The sequence below is a fragment of the Phaethon aethereus genome, assembly GCF_964289735.1.
Source record: "Phaethon aethereus genome assembly, chromosome: 1".
Classification (NCBI taxonomy): domain Eukaryota; kingdom Metazoa; phylum Chordata; class Aves; order Phaethontiformes; family Phaethontidae; genus Phaethon; species Phaethon aethereus.
Genome location: NC_138575.1, coordinates 43,794,123 through 43,812,338, shown reverse-complemented (window position 1 = coordinate 43,812,338; position 18,216 = coordinate 43,794,123). Strand labels below are relative to the sequence as shown.

Here is an 18,216-nt window from a genome sequence, read left to right as displayed (position 1 = left end):
GCTGTGGAGAACAATGCACTTCAATTAAAAGAAATCATAAATGCTAATAATAAAGTTATAAAGTCTTAGAAAGATATTGAAGAAAATATGGATGGCCTAACAATATTTACACCAAAACAAAAAGCCACCCCAGACTGCCAGGGGTTTTGGTTGTTTTAGCCTTAAAAGGTTTGTCAGTCTAATACTTTTAGACACAAAGGTAAGGTAAATTAGAAGTACTTAAAAGCCTAGAAAGTTTTTATAAAATCAAATTAACTAACACTTTTCTTGTAAAGGGCAATTTATTTCAGTAAGGCAAAACTCTGAAACTTCACATTTTCATTTTCACCCAACTGCTTTTTAAACTTTTTACCTTGAAAATTTAAGTTGCAGTTTTATTTTGTTACTCAAAATAGCCTAAATGCACCTTTGGACTGGTAAGACTTGAACATATATTCCGAATGTAAAAACAGAAACCTGAAAGACCACCTTTTCAACATTTTACATCTTTTGTTACACAACAATTTACTGAAATTTCATTTACTGAACAGCAAACTACTCTGACCAACTGGTGGCAGGCTGCTGAAGAACAAGTTTGACATATGTCATGGCTTTACCTTTTTCTTTTGTTCTTCCGTGGCTTTGATGATTCCCGGATCAGATTTCCAGGATTTTCCAAAATTGTAGAAAAGTGCAACGCTATTAGCAAGGAATGGGAGATGTATAAAGAAAAAACTGAGATGTGTTTGAAGTCAAGGAATCTAAAGTTTAAAACCAAATTTCCTCTTGAAAACACCCACTGATAATTCGGAAATAAAATTTAAATTAATTTTTTTATCAATGCCCTTGAGTCACTGTCTTCTGAATTAACAAAATTCAGCACTGCTACACAAACCAACTTGGTATTCAGTATTTTCTATTGCTCAAACTTGAAAACTTACTTTTTAAAATGCTGTTCTCCATGAGGCATTTCTAAAGCACTTACCCTTCTAAAGAATGAATGATGATAGTTCAGTTTTTGTAATTATTTTCCCTTTTAAATAAATTAAATTCCATGAAATTTATCTTCTTACAAGTATTTCCTGTTTTCACAATAAACATTTCAGAGCTCTATTTATAAGACAGTCATTTGACTATGTCTTCAGTGGCTTGAAATTCCTATTAGATCACAGAAAGGACTGTTTCTAGCCATAGAAGGAATTGTGCTGCAATGACCACTGTTGTATGGCAATCACGCCTCAACACTAGTTATCTCCAAGAAAGGTACTGTCTGAAACCTGGTCCTATTATGAGGCGCTACCCATATTTTACATCAATGAAAGTTATTTTTAACATAGTAATAAATCTAATACTTAGAAAACCACAGGATTTAGTACTCTGGAAGTGTTTATAAAATCAATTACCATATAAAGACAGAAAATAACCATTAGTTTTAAAATATATTTCCTGTGTTGAATGGCTTGTTACAAAACGTGCCTAGTGTTACAACACTTGACATTTCTTCACAGAATTAAAACATTTCTTAGCTATGATGTTGAAAAACCAAATACTTCAGACATGCCTCTTCTACAAAAGATGGAAATTATTTAATCTGATAAACCTACAAAAGACTTGACCAACTTGACTAAAGATACCTGTCAGCTGTCAGTCGTAAGTGCACAGAGATGCCATATAGTGGACAAAGCTGTACTGGCAGAAGCCTCTATAGCATTATTCAGGCAAAAAGGACACTTATTACTCAGACACAAATCACTGCACACCCAAATTACACTTATATTCTGAGTAACTTAGACAAATGTTTCGCTATTGTTAGGCAGTCATTAGAACTTCTACTGCAATTAAAGTTTAACATATTGTAAGTTTGCATTACAAAACCCTGCATATAAGACTTAAAAACAAGCATTTAGTGGCAATCTGTACCGAATATGTAACACTTCAAAGACAACAATGAAAAAATTTTTGCATGCTTTGAAAAAATCAGATTTTGAAGTTAGACTAGATGCTCAAATATATTGTACTATATATCTACAAGTATATTCTATTCTGTTTGACTATTCTTGGAAAAAAAAGTTTCTTGAAGGCATTAAGCAGTATTAAGAACAAAATTACATAAACCACCAATAAACAAATCTACATGGTACAGATACAAGTAAATATTAAATGAAAAAAACCCCAAATTTCTACATAGTAACAGTATCTCAAATCCTTCTACACTGCTCTTACGATGTGAAAGAACACTGAAATGTGAATAAATATAAGTGAGGCCTCTTTTTTACTTCTGAAATGCTAACAAAGTCTCATTATTTATGTTAAATATATCCCGAATAACTTTTGTTTTCCTTCTGTTGCAGAGAGGAATTGGCTGTGAATTTCTAATAAAAAAATATTGGCAAGGCAAGTTAGAATTTTAATCATGTACCTTATATAGTAGAATGTTAGTATTAACTCCCTGAATGTTAATTAATCTTTCCTCTAACAAGCTGTTTCCAGCAAGTTTATAATAAGGGGGAAAAAACACCAGCTATACTATAACCTAAACACTGACTGTTCTATTTGATATATTACAGAAGAAAAGCTCTGACTTTAATATTTATACAATCTCATTTCTTCCTATTTTTCTTCTAAAATTACCTGCTGCCAAGAATAAGCTGGTTCAACTTATTTCTATAGCTAGAGAGAAATTACATTCTCTTTAGAACACTAAAAGTATCATGGTTTTTTTGCCACACCAGTGAAAACTTTTTTCCTTAAAAATACCTTAATCAGACATCTGTTATAAACAATAAAGGTACAACTGAAAAAATTATATGACCCATTCTTAATTACTATACGTCATGCCTAGACCGTTGAAGAAGATAGGGGGAAAAACAATTTGTTTTCTATCCATTAAAAGGGTTTTTACAATCTTAAAGTTTTGGAATTGTTGTGTTACTGCCTAAAATTTGGACAATGTGTATGATAAAGAAGCTGTCCATGGATCCAAGCCACACAAGTAGAAACTCAGTATGCAGAAATTTTTCTCAACTTACCCTTCCCCCAGTTTGCTCTGTAAAAAGCAGAGAGAGCGTAAGAGCCTCCCCACAGAGTCTAAGTTTTGCCTTTCCTTTTATCACGGTGGTGTCAGATGAGTGCAACGCTGACAGTGTAAATGGTGGTAGATAAGGTACTTCTGTGCTGAGGATGGAAGATTTTGGGAGACTACATGAGAAAGTAGAGTTAAGTATAGATGAGCAGTAACTGTAAATGGAGAAAGGCGAAGTCAGTAGTATTTTTCATCAGTATCCTTAAAAACCCAAAACTGAGGAGAAGGGAAGCAAACCAACCACACTCTGAAGGGGAAAGGAAACTTAGAATTGTCTTCTGCAGGATATTTCTGGCATCTGATGTAGATAAACATCCAACTGTGGGATTCATCTCACCTACCTTAAATCACTCAGTATGCCTTCATACACAACAGAAAGGAAAAAGCCACATCCAATCTGTCTTCAGTATCAAGGTATTTAAATTAAGTCAGAGAAGCAGTGCCCCACAAATGACTGTTTTTCTCCACTGTCTATGAAGAAAGCTTTAACAACTAACTTAGATATGGGTGTCCACACTAGAGGTATCTGAAGTTATGGTGAACTCCCCTCTGAAGTTTACTTCCAAAGAGATGTTAGCAACTTCTATCACAGACGTCTCCCCATACGCAAGAAACTCTTGTAGGTTTGTATCAGCTACAGAGTAAGGAATTGGATTCTCCAGGGAGAGTGCCTCATTTTGTCCTAACATCCTCATTACAACTACGCAAGGAAAAATATATCACCATATTATTAAGGGTTGCAAAACGCACCATATAGCAGGTATTCACCTGTCACTAATTTGCTGTCTTTTATGAAGTTTCCCCAGTTTTCATTGCGAGAGAAAAAGCAGAAACACCCATGAAACACTTTCTACTTTTAATCCTAATCAATATCCTTTTATTGTTAGAACAAGTACAACAGGCTGAAAATTATTCCCGGAAACCACCTGGAACTAAAAAGACCATCTCATTAAAAAGAAAATTAAAACCCAACAAGCACACCACAACCCATGAATGAGGTAAACATGTGATGAGCACATTTTTCATCCTGAACTGCAGCCTATTGAAAAGGGCCCAAACACACACAGCTTCCTGCTATCACAGCTACATGTCAAACAAGAGTCTGCAACCAAGCCAAAACCAAGATGTTCCCTTCCACTAACTACCAATCCAGTAATAAAATCCTTCTCTCCTAAAGCGAAAAATCTGCAGCCAGTGTAAGCTGTCAGAAATCAATACATGCTAATGAACCTGCCCATTCATCGCAGCTGTACATCTGGATCCAAGTGTCCAGGTAGGTAAGAGCAGATAGCTAAACAAGAAGCCTCATTTGAGTAGGCATTTATGAGACAAAATCCATTTTTAATCAACTGAGGTTCTGCAAAAGCTCTCTACCTCTATCTTCTATCTAACATAAAAACATCCTTAGCTTGCAAAAACAATTCATTCACTGCTCTCTCCCCCACCTCAGAATTTTTTTTTTTTTTTCAATTTAGAAAAAGTATTTAGACACAGGGACAGAAGTTCTGGATAGCTCGGCCTGGGGTTTGGATTTTTTGGGTCTTCGGTTCCTCTAGAAACATGGCTGCCGGCTTCTTTCTTCCTGCATGCAAGGTTTTTTGCTATTTTCCTGAAGCTAATTTTGGTAATATGATTCTTTTTTTTTTTTGTTTTAACTGCTTAACTGTACCAACAGGATTATTACAGTTTTTAAAATATTATGCTATTGTAATAGCTTTGTCAAAGCATGAAAATCATCATGAATTCTCTCAGACCCAGTTTTTAAAACTACCCCTAATTGAAAGTGTGCATCATTTCTTTCACCTAAAACCTATCAATACATGAAGTATATTTGAAGTAAGATAATCAATACAGTATTAGTCAATGACAAATTATTTTTAAAATTATAAATTGGCTTATATCATCTCATTATCTCAGCACTACAAGTAGTATGATATACCAGAAAAGCTTAATTAATGAAAACTGCACAATCCTATTTGCACCAAATGGAAGTGGTAGAACCAAAAAAAATACCGTGAATATTTTGGGTTACAGCAAACCCTGACATCTTAGAAAAACAGAGCAGTGTAAGAACCTTCTGGTGAACCTTCTGACATAACAGGCACTATTTGTTCAGCTGTAACTGAACAGACTGCGTGAACAACCGAGATTGTTGAACATGAACTCGGTACATGTGCCCTGAACTTCTACAGGACACAAGAGAATGTTCTACCTATAAATGCTAATAAAAAAGAATGAAATGTGAAATTCTAGGCTCATGTTATTCAAAGTGTGTTTTTAAATCCTTTTTTTTTCTTTAAAAATAAAACTAAATTAAAATATAGTGATATAGTGTGTAGGATTTTTGAGGATATTTCCCCTACTCTGCAAACAGTAGAAGATTAGAATAGACTAACAAAGCAAGACATAACTATCCTTTGTTATGGGCAAAATACAGTTAAGGGGAAGCGGCAAAACAGCAGCAAAACAGTGGCAGGGAAGCATAGGACCATAGACTCATATATCCATAAATAAACAGATCATAACTTCCTCATTCCCAGCAAGACCAGGCTTTCTATTTTAACATATATACCAGACTCAGAAGCTGCTGAGAAAAACCCAATAGAATGGAAACATTTACAAAAATTCAGTCAACTAGATTAATCTAAACCATTTGAATTTACTTTCAAGATTGGTCTTTTAGAAGACACGTCATTAAGCCTTAGAATTTATAGACCTATTTTTCATGTGACCACACTGAAATTCGAGAAAACACACTGCTAATCTTTGGTTTTGTTTGTTCTTTATGATACATTGTTTCAACTGCCCTTTTCTGTCTCATTAGGATTAAACTCAGATCAGATGATCTTCCAGACACCTTCAACATAGCTACAAGAAAAGAAAATTCTTACCAAACATCTGAATATTAAAGTAACACTTGCAGCAATTAAGACCTTAGTATTATTTATATGATAAAGTTCCAGTAAGGCAATTCGTGATAGTTGTTTAAGTTTAGAAACATTTTTCCTGAGCGAAAGATGGTCAGAATTTGTGAAAACTACCAGGACAGGTTTTATCACTTGAACGTGACAAAGTAGGGCTCTGGCCTGCTGTAAGTAATCGTATAAAGCTGTAAAAATACAAGAATCCTTCATCTAGCCACAATGCTGTGCCTCATGCTATAAAAATAGTGCAATCATGTTTTGTTTTGTTTGGGTTTTTTTTCCAATAAAGCTACAGGGCAATTTTCCAGAAGAATGAATTTGGAATCTTATTACAAAGACTCCCAATTAAAAACCACCAATTAAAAGAAGATGGCCCCAAGCACTAAATGTCTAAAACTGCTTGTCAGAGAATCGTGCCAGCTCTAATGAAAGCAATTAGTAACTGAAGTTTTTAGACTACTACTTATGTGTACAAAAAGACTGCTGCAAATGTTTGGAGGCACCTACCTTAAATTACAGTATTCTATTGACATTCTCAAGTCAGACTTTATTAGGGTTATTAATTGTCTATGGTTACTACTTCTAGTGGACAATGAACATTCTGTGACAAAAAAACCCCGCAAACTTCAAGTTACATTAATCAGAACGGGTAACAGAAATAAAAATCTAGAGCAAGTTGGTACAAATACGAAGAAAATACGAGCTTCAGGATAAAAATCTCACAATTTGCCATCCTTAAGGGACAACCTTCTACATCAAGATGGAGGCCATCATCAAGTTGTGTTGGTTGTACAGTCATTTTAATATGGTCAAGGACTTTGATTAAAAGTTGCACGCATTCTTAGATTTGGTTCAAGCTGATGTTATGTTAGCAAAAGAACGCATTTCACAGTAGCTCAACATCTGCAACCCAAAAACATGTAGTAGCATTAGCAACTGTGAGTTTCTAAAGAAAACCTACAAGGTATGGAGAGCTGAGATTCAGAAGTGAGATGGTGTAGTTATTATAAATGCCTCAGAAACTTCTATTTTACTATTTGCCAAAAGTCAGGTTTTCTTAACAAAAAGAACAGAAAAGCAACTTCAGTCTAGATGCATGACATATTTAGAAAGTTCTACTCCATCCCATAAAGACTGGAAAAGTATACCTCCATTTTCAACTACAGCTTTTTAAAATGTTTTTCATATCCATTTTGTACTCGCTTTCCTCATTCTGCAGTTACCAGTAAATTTAATTGAGTAAAAACATAGAAAATCAGGCCAAACAGAAAGACTGGTAGTAGGAACAGCATTTCTAAACAACTATTTCAAGACATACTCATGCCAATATCAATATAATTTTTTTTTTTTTTACTTAACAGCTACTAGATTTTCATTTTAAGGTTTTTTTTTAAACGTAAAATAGCAGTCATCTCCAGTCACATCGGACTTCTATTATGCACAGCAGCACCTTTGTAAACACTGTCAGCATGGCAGCCAAAGGTAGCATGGAAACAGGGTCTCCTCTCTGTTAACCCAAAAATATGAGGCTCATTTATCTAAGGCTGGAGAACATACTAACAACATTGACAAAAGGGTTGCACTGCTACTATCCTACTTCATGGTAATCCCTTTGAGAAAACCAGTTTCTACAAAAGTGAAGCCAACATCCATCATAAATATTAAGTTCACTTCAACTACTTACAATTATAAGAACTGTATTAAACATTTAATAAAACATTAAATCTCTACTTTGTTTTCTTGGTTATTGTAATTACAATACCCAAGAAAGTAGTTTAAGAATTTGAATCTATTTCCTTAAGGTGACATTCTTCCGTGAAATGACATTCTTCAGTGAACGCTGAACCAATTTCTACCTCTGAGTACAAAAAGTTTGTATCTAGGAAGACAGTCAAAAACATAAAAAGATGAGCATATGTTGAATCTCTATAATCTAGCGTTGTTAATACATACATCTCCAAAAGACTGAAAATACATTTAAAAATGTATCTAAAGTCTGTATAAAATGGAATTTGCAAAATCTTTAGGAAGAACTAACTATAAAGCTAATTCCAGTGGAATTGATATATACCATGAAATTACCTACTGCTTTTCAGAAAAGCAGTGTCTAAAAATGCAGTCAATTACACCTTGTCACCTCACAGCCAGAGCATATTTATAATTATAGAGTTGCCTTCATTTCCCCCACTTCAGAAACTAGTAAAGCACAGGAAATTTTGCAGGCTACTGTAAGCTAATTTTGAGGAAAATTTTTCACTTACTGAAGCAAAGGAACAGCATGCACATTTTTAAAGAGGTGAAGTAATTACCATCAATATGGAAAGCAATGTTTAATTAGTTTACTTACTCTTTTATGTAGGATATATCTAGGTATTACCTCATGAAAATGTTACTTATTACTGTACACAAAAAAGGATATCATTCCAAAACCAGAAGAACCACGTCACATACATCCAGAATTTTGTTGCCAAGTATATTCCAAGAGGAAGTGCACTGTGCATGGAGTGATCAAAGAATGACCTGTAAAGTAGGAGCCATGTCACATGATAAGTCTTGACTCAAAGTGTCAATCCTGAACGACTGCTTCTGAAAAAACCCCACATCCCATTAAAATATGTACTACATGAGATATTGCAGAATATGCCATAAAAACATTTTCCTCACTTTTACCTTCAAAGTGCATGAGAAATTCCTGTTATCAAGCTGTCCAGATGAAGGGTCAGGACTGACATTACGTAACTAAAATTTATACATTTACTTTTGAAGTGAATGTCAAAAACAGAACAAGAAACGTAGATTAGTAAATACTCATGCTAAAACTATACTGTGAAAGCAGTCAGAAACCTGTGAGATACCTAGCCTACATGGATAGTGGTTGTAAACTACATTTACTCATGAAACCTCAGTGCTAAGGATATTTTTTGGAAACCCATACAATGAAAATCACACATTGAAATTACTTCAGCAAGAAAAAAGCTTAAGAGACCTTGGTGTTATTGGGCTACATACTTGAAATATTTCAGATTCTTGAATCTTTTGCTTCTTGTTACAGTTGCCAATAGAAAGTTGGAAAAACCCCCAAATTCATTTCCTTAATCACTAGATTTGCCAAGTTCTAAGATAGAATGCTGCTACTTTAATTAAAAGAAAAATTAAATTATCAGAATTATTTTCACCTTCTTATACTCTTGCATTTTGAAGACTATTCTGAATAAAGTTGAGTATAGTTGAGACAAACTAGGTGAGTGACTAGGTAACTCCATATTCAAGAAAAAACTGCTAAACATATTAAAAGCCACACTCTAAACTGCTAAACTCCTTGAAAGAAAACTTCTTCCATCATCTGACTGAACACCCTTACTTTGATGCATTTGCTTTTTGTCCCGGTGGTGCCCTCAGGGCTGCCACAGATGAATGTGTACATGGAGTACTTTCCACTTCACTCCTTTACTCCCTGGCATTAACTGTCTCTTCTCCAATGGAAGTTTCTCAGGTCTTTTGAGAAAATCCTATAAGGAAGATGAGCTAAGATGGTGAGCAATAAGTGAATACACATTTGGACACACAGCAGTTATTTGGCAGCAATCTTTTTTCATCAATTTCTGTGCATTTTCTGTGTGTCTACTGAAAGGAGTAGGGAGGAAAACACAGCTAACCAGGTACAACAGGCAAAGGAAATACTACTAGAACAATAACAAAAGTTTCATTCAAACCTGGGCTTTGTGAAGAACACTTCAAAAAAGTATTTATACTAAACACTAAGCAAAGGATAAGAGAAAATAAGATTGTTGATGCTGAATACGTGTCAGGTAGGTGAAAAATATAGAACTTGACAAAACACAGATCTTGAGAAACTTGAAGAAATCTTGTCACTGCCTTCTGCAGAAGGCATGGCTGAGGATTTGCATTGCCAAATAAATTATTTCTGGGATGAGTTCAGCAAATTGCACAGCCTCAGAGATGACAAAAAAGGGTGAACAGATCATCTCCAAGATCCCGCAGAGGCAACAGCTTGATGACCCCAACCACCCTTCCTGTGTACCCAAGGTCACTGAAATTCTATGAACTTGGTGTAAGGAACAGATATATTTTCTTCTCCTCCTTAAACAGGAAGGAAGGAGAAGCAAGTGGTTCTAATGACATTCAATGCCTGAAAAGCAGAAAGCTCATAAGTATGAAGATACAGTAAGTTCTTCTACACATGCCACAAATGACAATGAAAAGCAAAGGATAGATAAAGTAGTCTACAGATCTTGAAAATCCACTGGAGCATGCCTGCATGTGTATGTGTGTGCACATGTATACGTAGGTGCCTTTAGAGATATTTAAAGTAATCACAAACACATCTAAAATTCTTTATGATCAGGTAACAAAGTAAAAAAAAAAATATTAAAAAGCAGCCTTTTTCTTCAGTCACCCCTTTTCACAACAACAGAAGCTACAAAACCTTACTCTGACTTCATTTCTCCCTATAAATCTCTTTAGATGCCTTCAGGTATTTAAATTTAAAAAAAAATAGGTTTTAATAGCACACTTGTACATATCTTTCTTCTATTGCTTTCTAGTAACATTCCCTTTGACTGCTTTCTGCAAAATTCATGCTAACTCTTTGTAGACAGACATTCAGCACCCTCCTCTGGATAATGACTGAATTTCTGTTTTGCTGTTAGCTTCTATGAGTGCAGTGGTATTCCCCTAAGGTAATTCCATGGCTATTTGCACGACAGCAGAGCATTACGAGAGCTAGAGTCACACAAGATCTTTCCCAGAAACAGTAATAAAAAAAAATTCCAACAAAAAATTGTTGCATGTTAAAAAAGACACACAAAAAATTAGAAATTTAAGATTATTTATCCAATAAATATGCCAGCAAAACACTTCTTGTGTGCACACTAAACAGACAGTGTCCTGGTAAAACACTTACTTTGAAAGAAACTGCACCATAGCCCAAACGCCACCATACATCAGCCCTTTAATGAGCCAAGAATCAATGTCTAGGTCTGCTATAAACCCAACCAGCCAAATAACTAGGAAAGGAGTTCCCAGCATCACCTTCTGACGGAATTCCTATATAGAAACAAATATCAGTAAGTAACTCTATTTTCAGGAACAGATTGTATAATAATATTCTACAATAAATAGGACAGTCACAAAACCTTAAATTTTCAGGAAGCTTGACATGGGGGAGGAATCTTCATAAAGTCTTCTCATTTCCTATATTTACATATCTCCAATGAATGTGCAAGAAAGAATCTTCCTAAAATTTTATAACAAATCAGTAATTTTATTTATTTCTTTTAGAAGAACTGTCTTCTACAGACTTTGCTGTTAGTCCAGAATAAAGGCAACAGTAGCTCTTTTTTAAGAATCTGCCAAAGCATATAAACTACTACACAGCACATGGTAATCTCAGTGAACTTTAAAGACTGCAGTTACATAAGGAATAGACAAAGTCGTACCAAAGCACCTAGGAAGAAAGATAGGATCTTTTTTTCCTTATACTATGTGGGTACAATTCCTGATGAAGACACTGAACTCTTTCCAGCTATTCAAAGCACAGTCACAACGCACGTGTACACAGAATGCAACACACAAATCACTTAGAAGTCTAAACACTGCACTACTGTATTACCACAAGGTTAAAACACAGGCTGTAGCCAGTGCTTTAATCATCAAGATGCAATGTATCTTTAAATCAAGAAGTTGTAACAAATCAGTGATAGCAATACTTAACATCCAGCACAACACTCTGCCTGGTATGAAAATATTAACTCTATATAAGCTATCAAACTATAGGCAGGTAGACAGTTCTTTATGCTAGAGCGATATGTTACCCTTTATATTCTCATTTCTTGCCTCCTGCTATCTGCAGTATTATTATATTATTATATTACCTAAGAAGAAAAAGGCCTCCACAGTAGATTCATATATTATATTATACTGCCAAGATTGACTGCTGCTTTCATTCAACACAAAACACTATATAATTAGAGAGGAGATCAGAGTTCAGGATATCTAAAATACTTCTTTCCTTAGGTACTTGATGGTCAGCTTTGTGAAAGTCTTGGCTATCCCCAACAATACCAGACCGCTTGGTACTTTCCTAGTTTTTGTGCTAACTACATGTTAAAAGTAACTGTGTGGAGGCTTAAGGTTTTCTTTCCTCCTGCCTTGAATAGAGCTTTTTTTTTTTTCCTTCCTTTGTTTTGCAATTACTTCTGTCATATCAAAAAGATGTTTCCTAAAACTGAAATGTGAGGAAACCACAGTACTGAACTGCTTACCTTAAACACACCCCCCCAAACCAAAAGCAGCAGTAATATTCATTTATCTAAGTGTTATATTACTTCTTACCTTATCGGCTTTTAGTTTTCTCAGAAAGGATGGACTGTCATACCCCTTTGCCTGTCTTGCTTCCTGTAGGTGATTGATCATCCAAACGTTTTTTCTCTGTTTTGCTAGATCAAGTGGTGATTCCCCCTGCCAAGAGTATAAAAGTGGGAAATATCCAATTCAAAAATAAAATGCATTCAGAGCACTTCTGAAACAGAAGACTGGCAGGTAAAAATAATACATTTTATATCAACTTAAGCTCCATTCTGACATACTTTTTGCTCTGCAGCTTACTTGACACCAAACATCATTCATTCCTTTTGGTCTTTTTCACTCCCATAAATATGCAAGTGTGGACAAGTAGAATGATAAATATGTGATCCTGACAATATGTATGTCCTGACATTGCAATAATTGTTGCGTTTGGCATAACACATCTATGTTACACTGTTCTACACACAGTTTACTAGTCTGTAAATGAAAGACTGTGCTTACCCCTCAGCTATTGACAGGCAGCAGAAATCAAACAAAGAATATGAACTCAGGACCCACTGGATCATGGAAACTCTTCCAGTCTAAAGCCTGACTTCTCAGTTAATTCTCCACCTTTTTGGCAAAGTGAAGTTACTAATATGATGGAATGTTTCTGTAAGGAATTTTTTCCACATGCTTAATGTTCTTATATTCATCTCAGTTACTGAAGTCCTATGAAGAAAACAGGAAAGAATAAATGGATTGCTCATGTCCAACTTATTCCAAAACTCTGAGCTTTTATGCTTAGCTTGTGCTTCATGTAGTTTGGGTGCTAAGCCAGCAATGGTCCATGCTTTCTCTTTCCCTATTTTCAGAGAGGACTGACAGACAAAGCAAAAGAGAGACACAGAGAAAGATATAGGGACCAAACGTGCCTACCAAACCAATTTGTTTTATTGCTTTTTAAACATTTAGGAAGAGACCTAAATGAAAGTTATTGACTGAGTCTAAAATTACAGAGGAGGCAAGAGACAACCAATTGCAGGTACCTCCAGCTTCAGTTTTGCATTTGACTCCTCCTCTCTTCTACTGGAGTTAACTCCCCTCCTAAACAAACCATTCATGGAGGCTTGAAAAATGGCTGAATCCTCCACCGCTCGGCCCCCTCCTAAAAAAAAAGTGAGACAGGTACCAGAAACTGAAATTACCCAGAAAGGGCAATAATTACTATAGACAGACGAGACTTCAAAGATTTAAAAGTACAGTTAGCTACCTATATCCCATAGAAGACAATGGGAATTGAGTACTTAACTGTCACTTTTGCCTTTGAAATCTTGCTCCAAATCTCTAAAAGGAGAGTAAATAGCACAGACTACAGATTACGAGGTGAAGCTTTTGGCTACTTAACAGGATCTTGTACTCCTTCTGTGCGAGAAGTTTAACTAGCAGAATCATTTAAAAAAGAATAACTTTTTGACTTAGCTTGGCTTCAAAGTTATTTAGCCAGATGTTTAAGAAACAGATTAAGTTAACTCCATCCGCAACAGAAATGCCTGAAATCAAACTATGGTGCCTGCTTCTTCACAAATGTAATAGCACCTTGAATTGCTAATATCTGGAAAACTCCAGAGATGCTGTTGTTTTAATCTTTGTTAACCTTATATATCCAGACTGTAAAGGTTACCTGTGGACAAGCAATCCCCTCTGGGAGTTGATCTCCCAAGTAAATCCTGCAGTTGTCTTGGGGTCCAGCTGAGCATCCTATGAGACACCTAGGAACTGCCTAGATAAAAAAATTGAGGGAGCTTTAAAGAAGTCTTTTACTATGCTTCTCATCATCTGGCCATTTTAATATTTTCCTGGTATTCACAGGGGTGTTGGATGGCTGACTTGCTTAGAAAGAAAAATAAAAATAAAAAATTGGGGAAGTTAATCTAGTAAAACATTTAGTTTGCCAGCAAGCAATAAGGCTTCAATAGTATATAAAGTGTTTACATAGAAAGAATAATCTGAAGAGTCGTTACCATAGGGAACTTTGCATGTAGACTTCCACAGACAAGCTTACAGATATACTGCATAACCAAGAAACTACATCTAAAGTCCATTCAATGATTCATTAACAGATTTTTTAAAAAGTCTTCCTTAAACCATGAAAGCTCTTTTAGGTCTCTATCACTCTCTAGTAAAAAAGGAGCTGCTTCTTATATCTAAATAAAATTTACAGGTTACCCCCCCACCTTGAGTGATAAGCTGACTCCCTGTGAAATCCTGTCCTCATCTACCCCATCTGTCTCTTGGTGTGGCAAGGTAATTACCTTAACAAAAAAATCAACCAAACAAAAAACCACTCTACTGTGACTACTGAAAAGCAGCTTCCAACTATAATCCTGTTCTCAAAAAGGAAAAAAAAAAAGTATCTTACTACCAAAAGAAAAGTATTATTTTCTTGTACAGTGTAATATAAAGAGGACAAATAACACAAATAGGACAAATCCACTGCTTGTATCAAGCTTTATTCTAGAATAAGAGTGCTGCTGTTCATATACTTCTCAAACTGTCATGCAAAGTAAAAAAGAGCACCTTACTGAGATCACTGGTTCCAACTTAGTCCAAACCTAGGTGGCCAGCAGCATGTGCCTTTCTAACACAGACTGCCTAGGTCAAAGCTCGCACCTAATATTTCAGCGACTTCATAATTTGAAAAAGATGCATGGCTTGCATCCGATGTATTTCTTTAACCTTAGCTGTCTTACCACCATCCTTGGTCAATTCCATGGGCTATCTGAGAAAACGGCTTCGCTAGATAGTGCTGCAGAAATCTGGAAGCGACTGCATCAGAAAGGAGCCTTTCAGGATTCCTTTTACTTCTGGGGAAGCATGAGCCAGACACTTAACAACTGGGTTTTGGCTCAAAGAAAACTTTTTTGCTGAACTGTCAAAGGAGAAGCACAAAACTGAGTTTCTATATATCTCTAAAAATCAACCAAATTCTTATGTTTCCTATCATCTAAATCAGCATGTTATAAAGCCACTGGCAGGATGGCAAAATTGCCACTGCTAGAATGATTTTGATCCTCTGAAGATCCTAGAAACCTGGGAAGGCATGTGAGAAACCTAGACTTCACTGCAGGAGGCAGGCAGCGGCTAATGAAACCAGGCACATGTCTTCTGGATTACTGGAAAGATATCATGATCCAGCAGGTTCAGAAACCTATTTTTCTACTGACTGCTGCTGTCTGTCAATAAAGGAGAGACCATGAAATGCTTCCGGCTAGCAGATACTTTTTCATTTGGCCAAACATATGAATTTTTATTACAGATTTCATAAGAGTCCAGAAATGTAGGTAAGGTGACTACTCTCAAAGTCTAATCACATTAATCAGTCTGCCAAGGGAAGCAAGGTATGACACACTGGGGTTTTTTTCCCCACAAAAATACCTTAATTTTTACCATTAGAAAAAATTTTAGAAGAATTTTTTGACAGTTTACAAGAAGTAAGACTAGAAGCATAATTCATCCACACGACTGACCTTACAGACCAGGAATAATTATCATATTTTCACACCAATACATGCAAGAGGCTAGTTGATTTGTTTTAAACATGTGAAAAGCCATATGATTTTTCTAATGAGTTTTTACTCATGATTATCAGTATTTCTGATATCCTAAAGTGGATGTAGGACCTAGAAAGCTACTAGCAAAATTTGACTGCACCCTAAAAAAGACTGTTCCATGCTGTTCAAGAAAATGGAGATGTGTGTGTGTGTACATATATATTTAGAGAGAGGCATATTTCTATCACTTGTAGCCAAGCAAAATAGGCCCTGGACATCTTAATCAGTAGGGAAAATGGTGAAAGGTCAAATAAGTATTTAATATTGTATAAATATACATTTACAGCTATATTTTCCAGTGTAACCACTTCATCTGTAAAACTCAGTAACTGGAAAACACAAATATTTGAAGAGAAATTGAGTAGGGAATTCTTTTTCTAAAAGTGAAATCTCTAACACCACAGAAAAAACAGCTTGGGTGGTGAAGTGCATCTAATTTGATATACAGAATAGTCTGGAGGCAATCGACAAAAACACATTCAGTAGGCACACCTTCCACTGCTGGAGAAGCTCTTATAGACTCCAAGTCTCCGGCATAAATTCTAACAGCTGCTTGGCTGGTCTAACGTATGCTACGGATGGGCTCTGTTAGTGCTGAATCTAGCTTCATGGTTAAAAGGTTCTGGTAGAGTCATCAGGCAACTTAAAGTTCTGATGCAAAAAAGAGCCCATTTTCTTATTTTACTCATAATGGTATTTTTAGATCTCCAACTTCCTTATTGCCACTGGGAGATATACTAAAGCACTCATCATCTCTCTGGAGGAGAGCAGAGATGTCTCACATCTCACTCCAACAAAGAGTCACCCCACAACTTCACTAGAATATATTTAGTCAGATTTCCAATGTTTCATCCAAATGCAAGGGTCTTCACACATGCAGGCTAATTGCACACCCCACTCCCACATATTTGCACATAGCCACTGGTAAGTTATTTACATGAGTACTTTTGAAGGTGCAGATTTAGTGGTTCTGCATCACTGTTAGGAAAAACCGATTCCCAAATTAAACATTAGTGGCATGGCTTTTGCTCCATCTTCATGATCCCACCTTACCCACAATAATAATCTATTCTTGAGATTTATTATAGGCTCTGTTATTTCTGCCTCAAACCACTTACAATAAAAACAGACCAATTGTTTACCTTTATATTTTGAGCATCAACATTAGCTCCAGCTTCTAACAGAAGACTAATAACTGTAGTATTTCCTGCTAGCACAGCCCAGTGCAATGCTGTGTTTTTGTGATATTTGTCTCCAAGATTAACAGAAACATTAAATGTAAGTAGTAATCGGGTCGGATCCACACTAGAAAAGAAAATTGCTGTTAGATCTACAGAAGATGAACTCAAATGCATACCAACTTATTGTTAATGAGTTCAATTTCTATAAAGAACACTGATCAGGTACATCATGTGGTAGCAAAGTGGCATTTTTGCTGATGATTATGAATGGCTCAAATTCTCTTCTCATCAAGGAGCAACCACAATTCTGTTGACTTTTAAAGAAGCTCGGTAATATAGCTTGTTCTGAGATGTCATGAAACACCTTTGTTTCACATTACTGAAACCTAATAGTATTAATAGATTTGTAAAAGCATGCACATGATTATATAGTTGGCAGATAACAACAGAAGTTCAAAACATGTTATATTTCCACTTCACATTCCAAAAGATGAAAATAAAATAGAATGATAATGTTGGTAATGGTAGGTATTCGTAAAAGCTAGCCTATGTTCCTCTCAACAATTGATGGAGATAAGCTCTTCCAAGCAGGAATCTAATTAAGACAAATGTGCTTTTTGGAGAATTGTTATTTTACACCAACTTTTTACAATCATCTGCACAGGAGGATTTACTTTGTAAACTAAAAGTTCATATTAGTGAGTACTTCTGCATAATATCCTCTTTTGAATAGGTTATTGTACTGGTTTTGGCTGGAATCAAGTTAATAATCTTCATAGTAGCTCCTATGGTGCTGTGTTTTGGATTTGTCACCAAAAATTAGACTAGATATTAGGAAAAGTGTCTTTACTCGGAGAGTGGTCAAACATTGGAACAGGCTGCCCAGGGAGGTGGTGGAGTCACCATCACTGGAAGTATTCAAAAAACGTGTAGATGTGGCACTTCAGGACACCGTTTAGTGGGCATGGTGGTGTTGGGTTGATGGTTGGACTTGATGATCTTAAAGGTCTTTTCCAACCTTAATGATTCTGTGATTCTGTGAAAGTGGTGTCGATAACACACCCATGTTTTAGCTGTTGCTGAGCAGTGCTTACACAGGGTCAAGGCCTTTTCTGTTTCTCACGCTGCCC

General features: G+C 35.7%; 1 protein-coding gene across 1 annotated transcript in view; it reads right to left on the bottom strand.

The window, feature by feature from the left end:
* ZDHHC17 (zDHHC palmitoyltransferase 17) overlaps nt 1-18,216 on the bottom strand; it is a gene marked incomplete at both ends in the record, with an annotated part of 72,273 nt that overhangs the window by 13,150 nt on the left and 40,907 nt on the right. Inside the window, 5 exons of the mRNA XM_082013890.1 lie at nt 597-714; nt 8,386-8,505; nt 10,910-11,052; nt 12,340-12,465; nt 17,048-17,210. Of these exons, the coding sequence (XP_081870016.1) occupies nt 597-714; nt 8,386-8,505; nt 10,910-11,052; nt 12,340-12,465; nt 17,048-17,210 (670 nt within the window). The remainder of the gene's footprint in view (nt 1-596; nt 715-8,385; nt 8,506-10,909; nt 11,053-12,339; nt 12,466-17,047; nt 17,211-18,216) is intronic.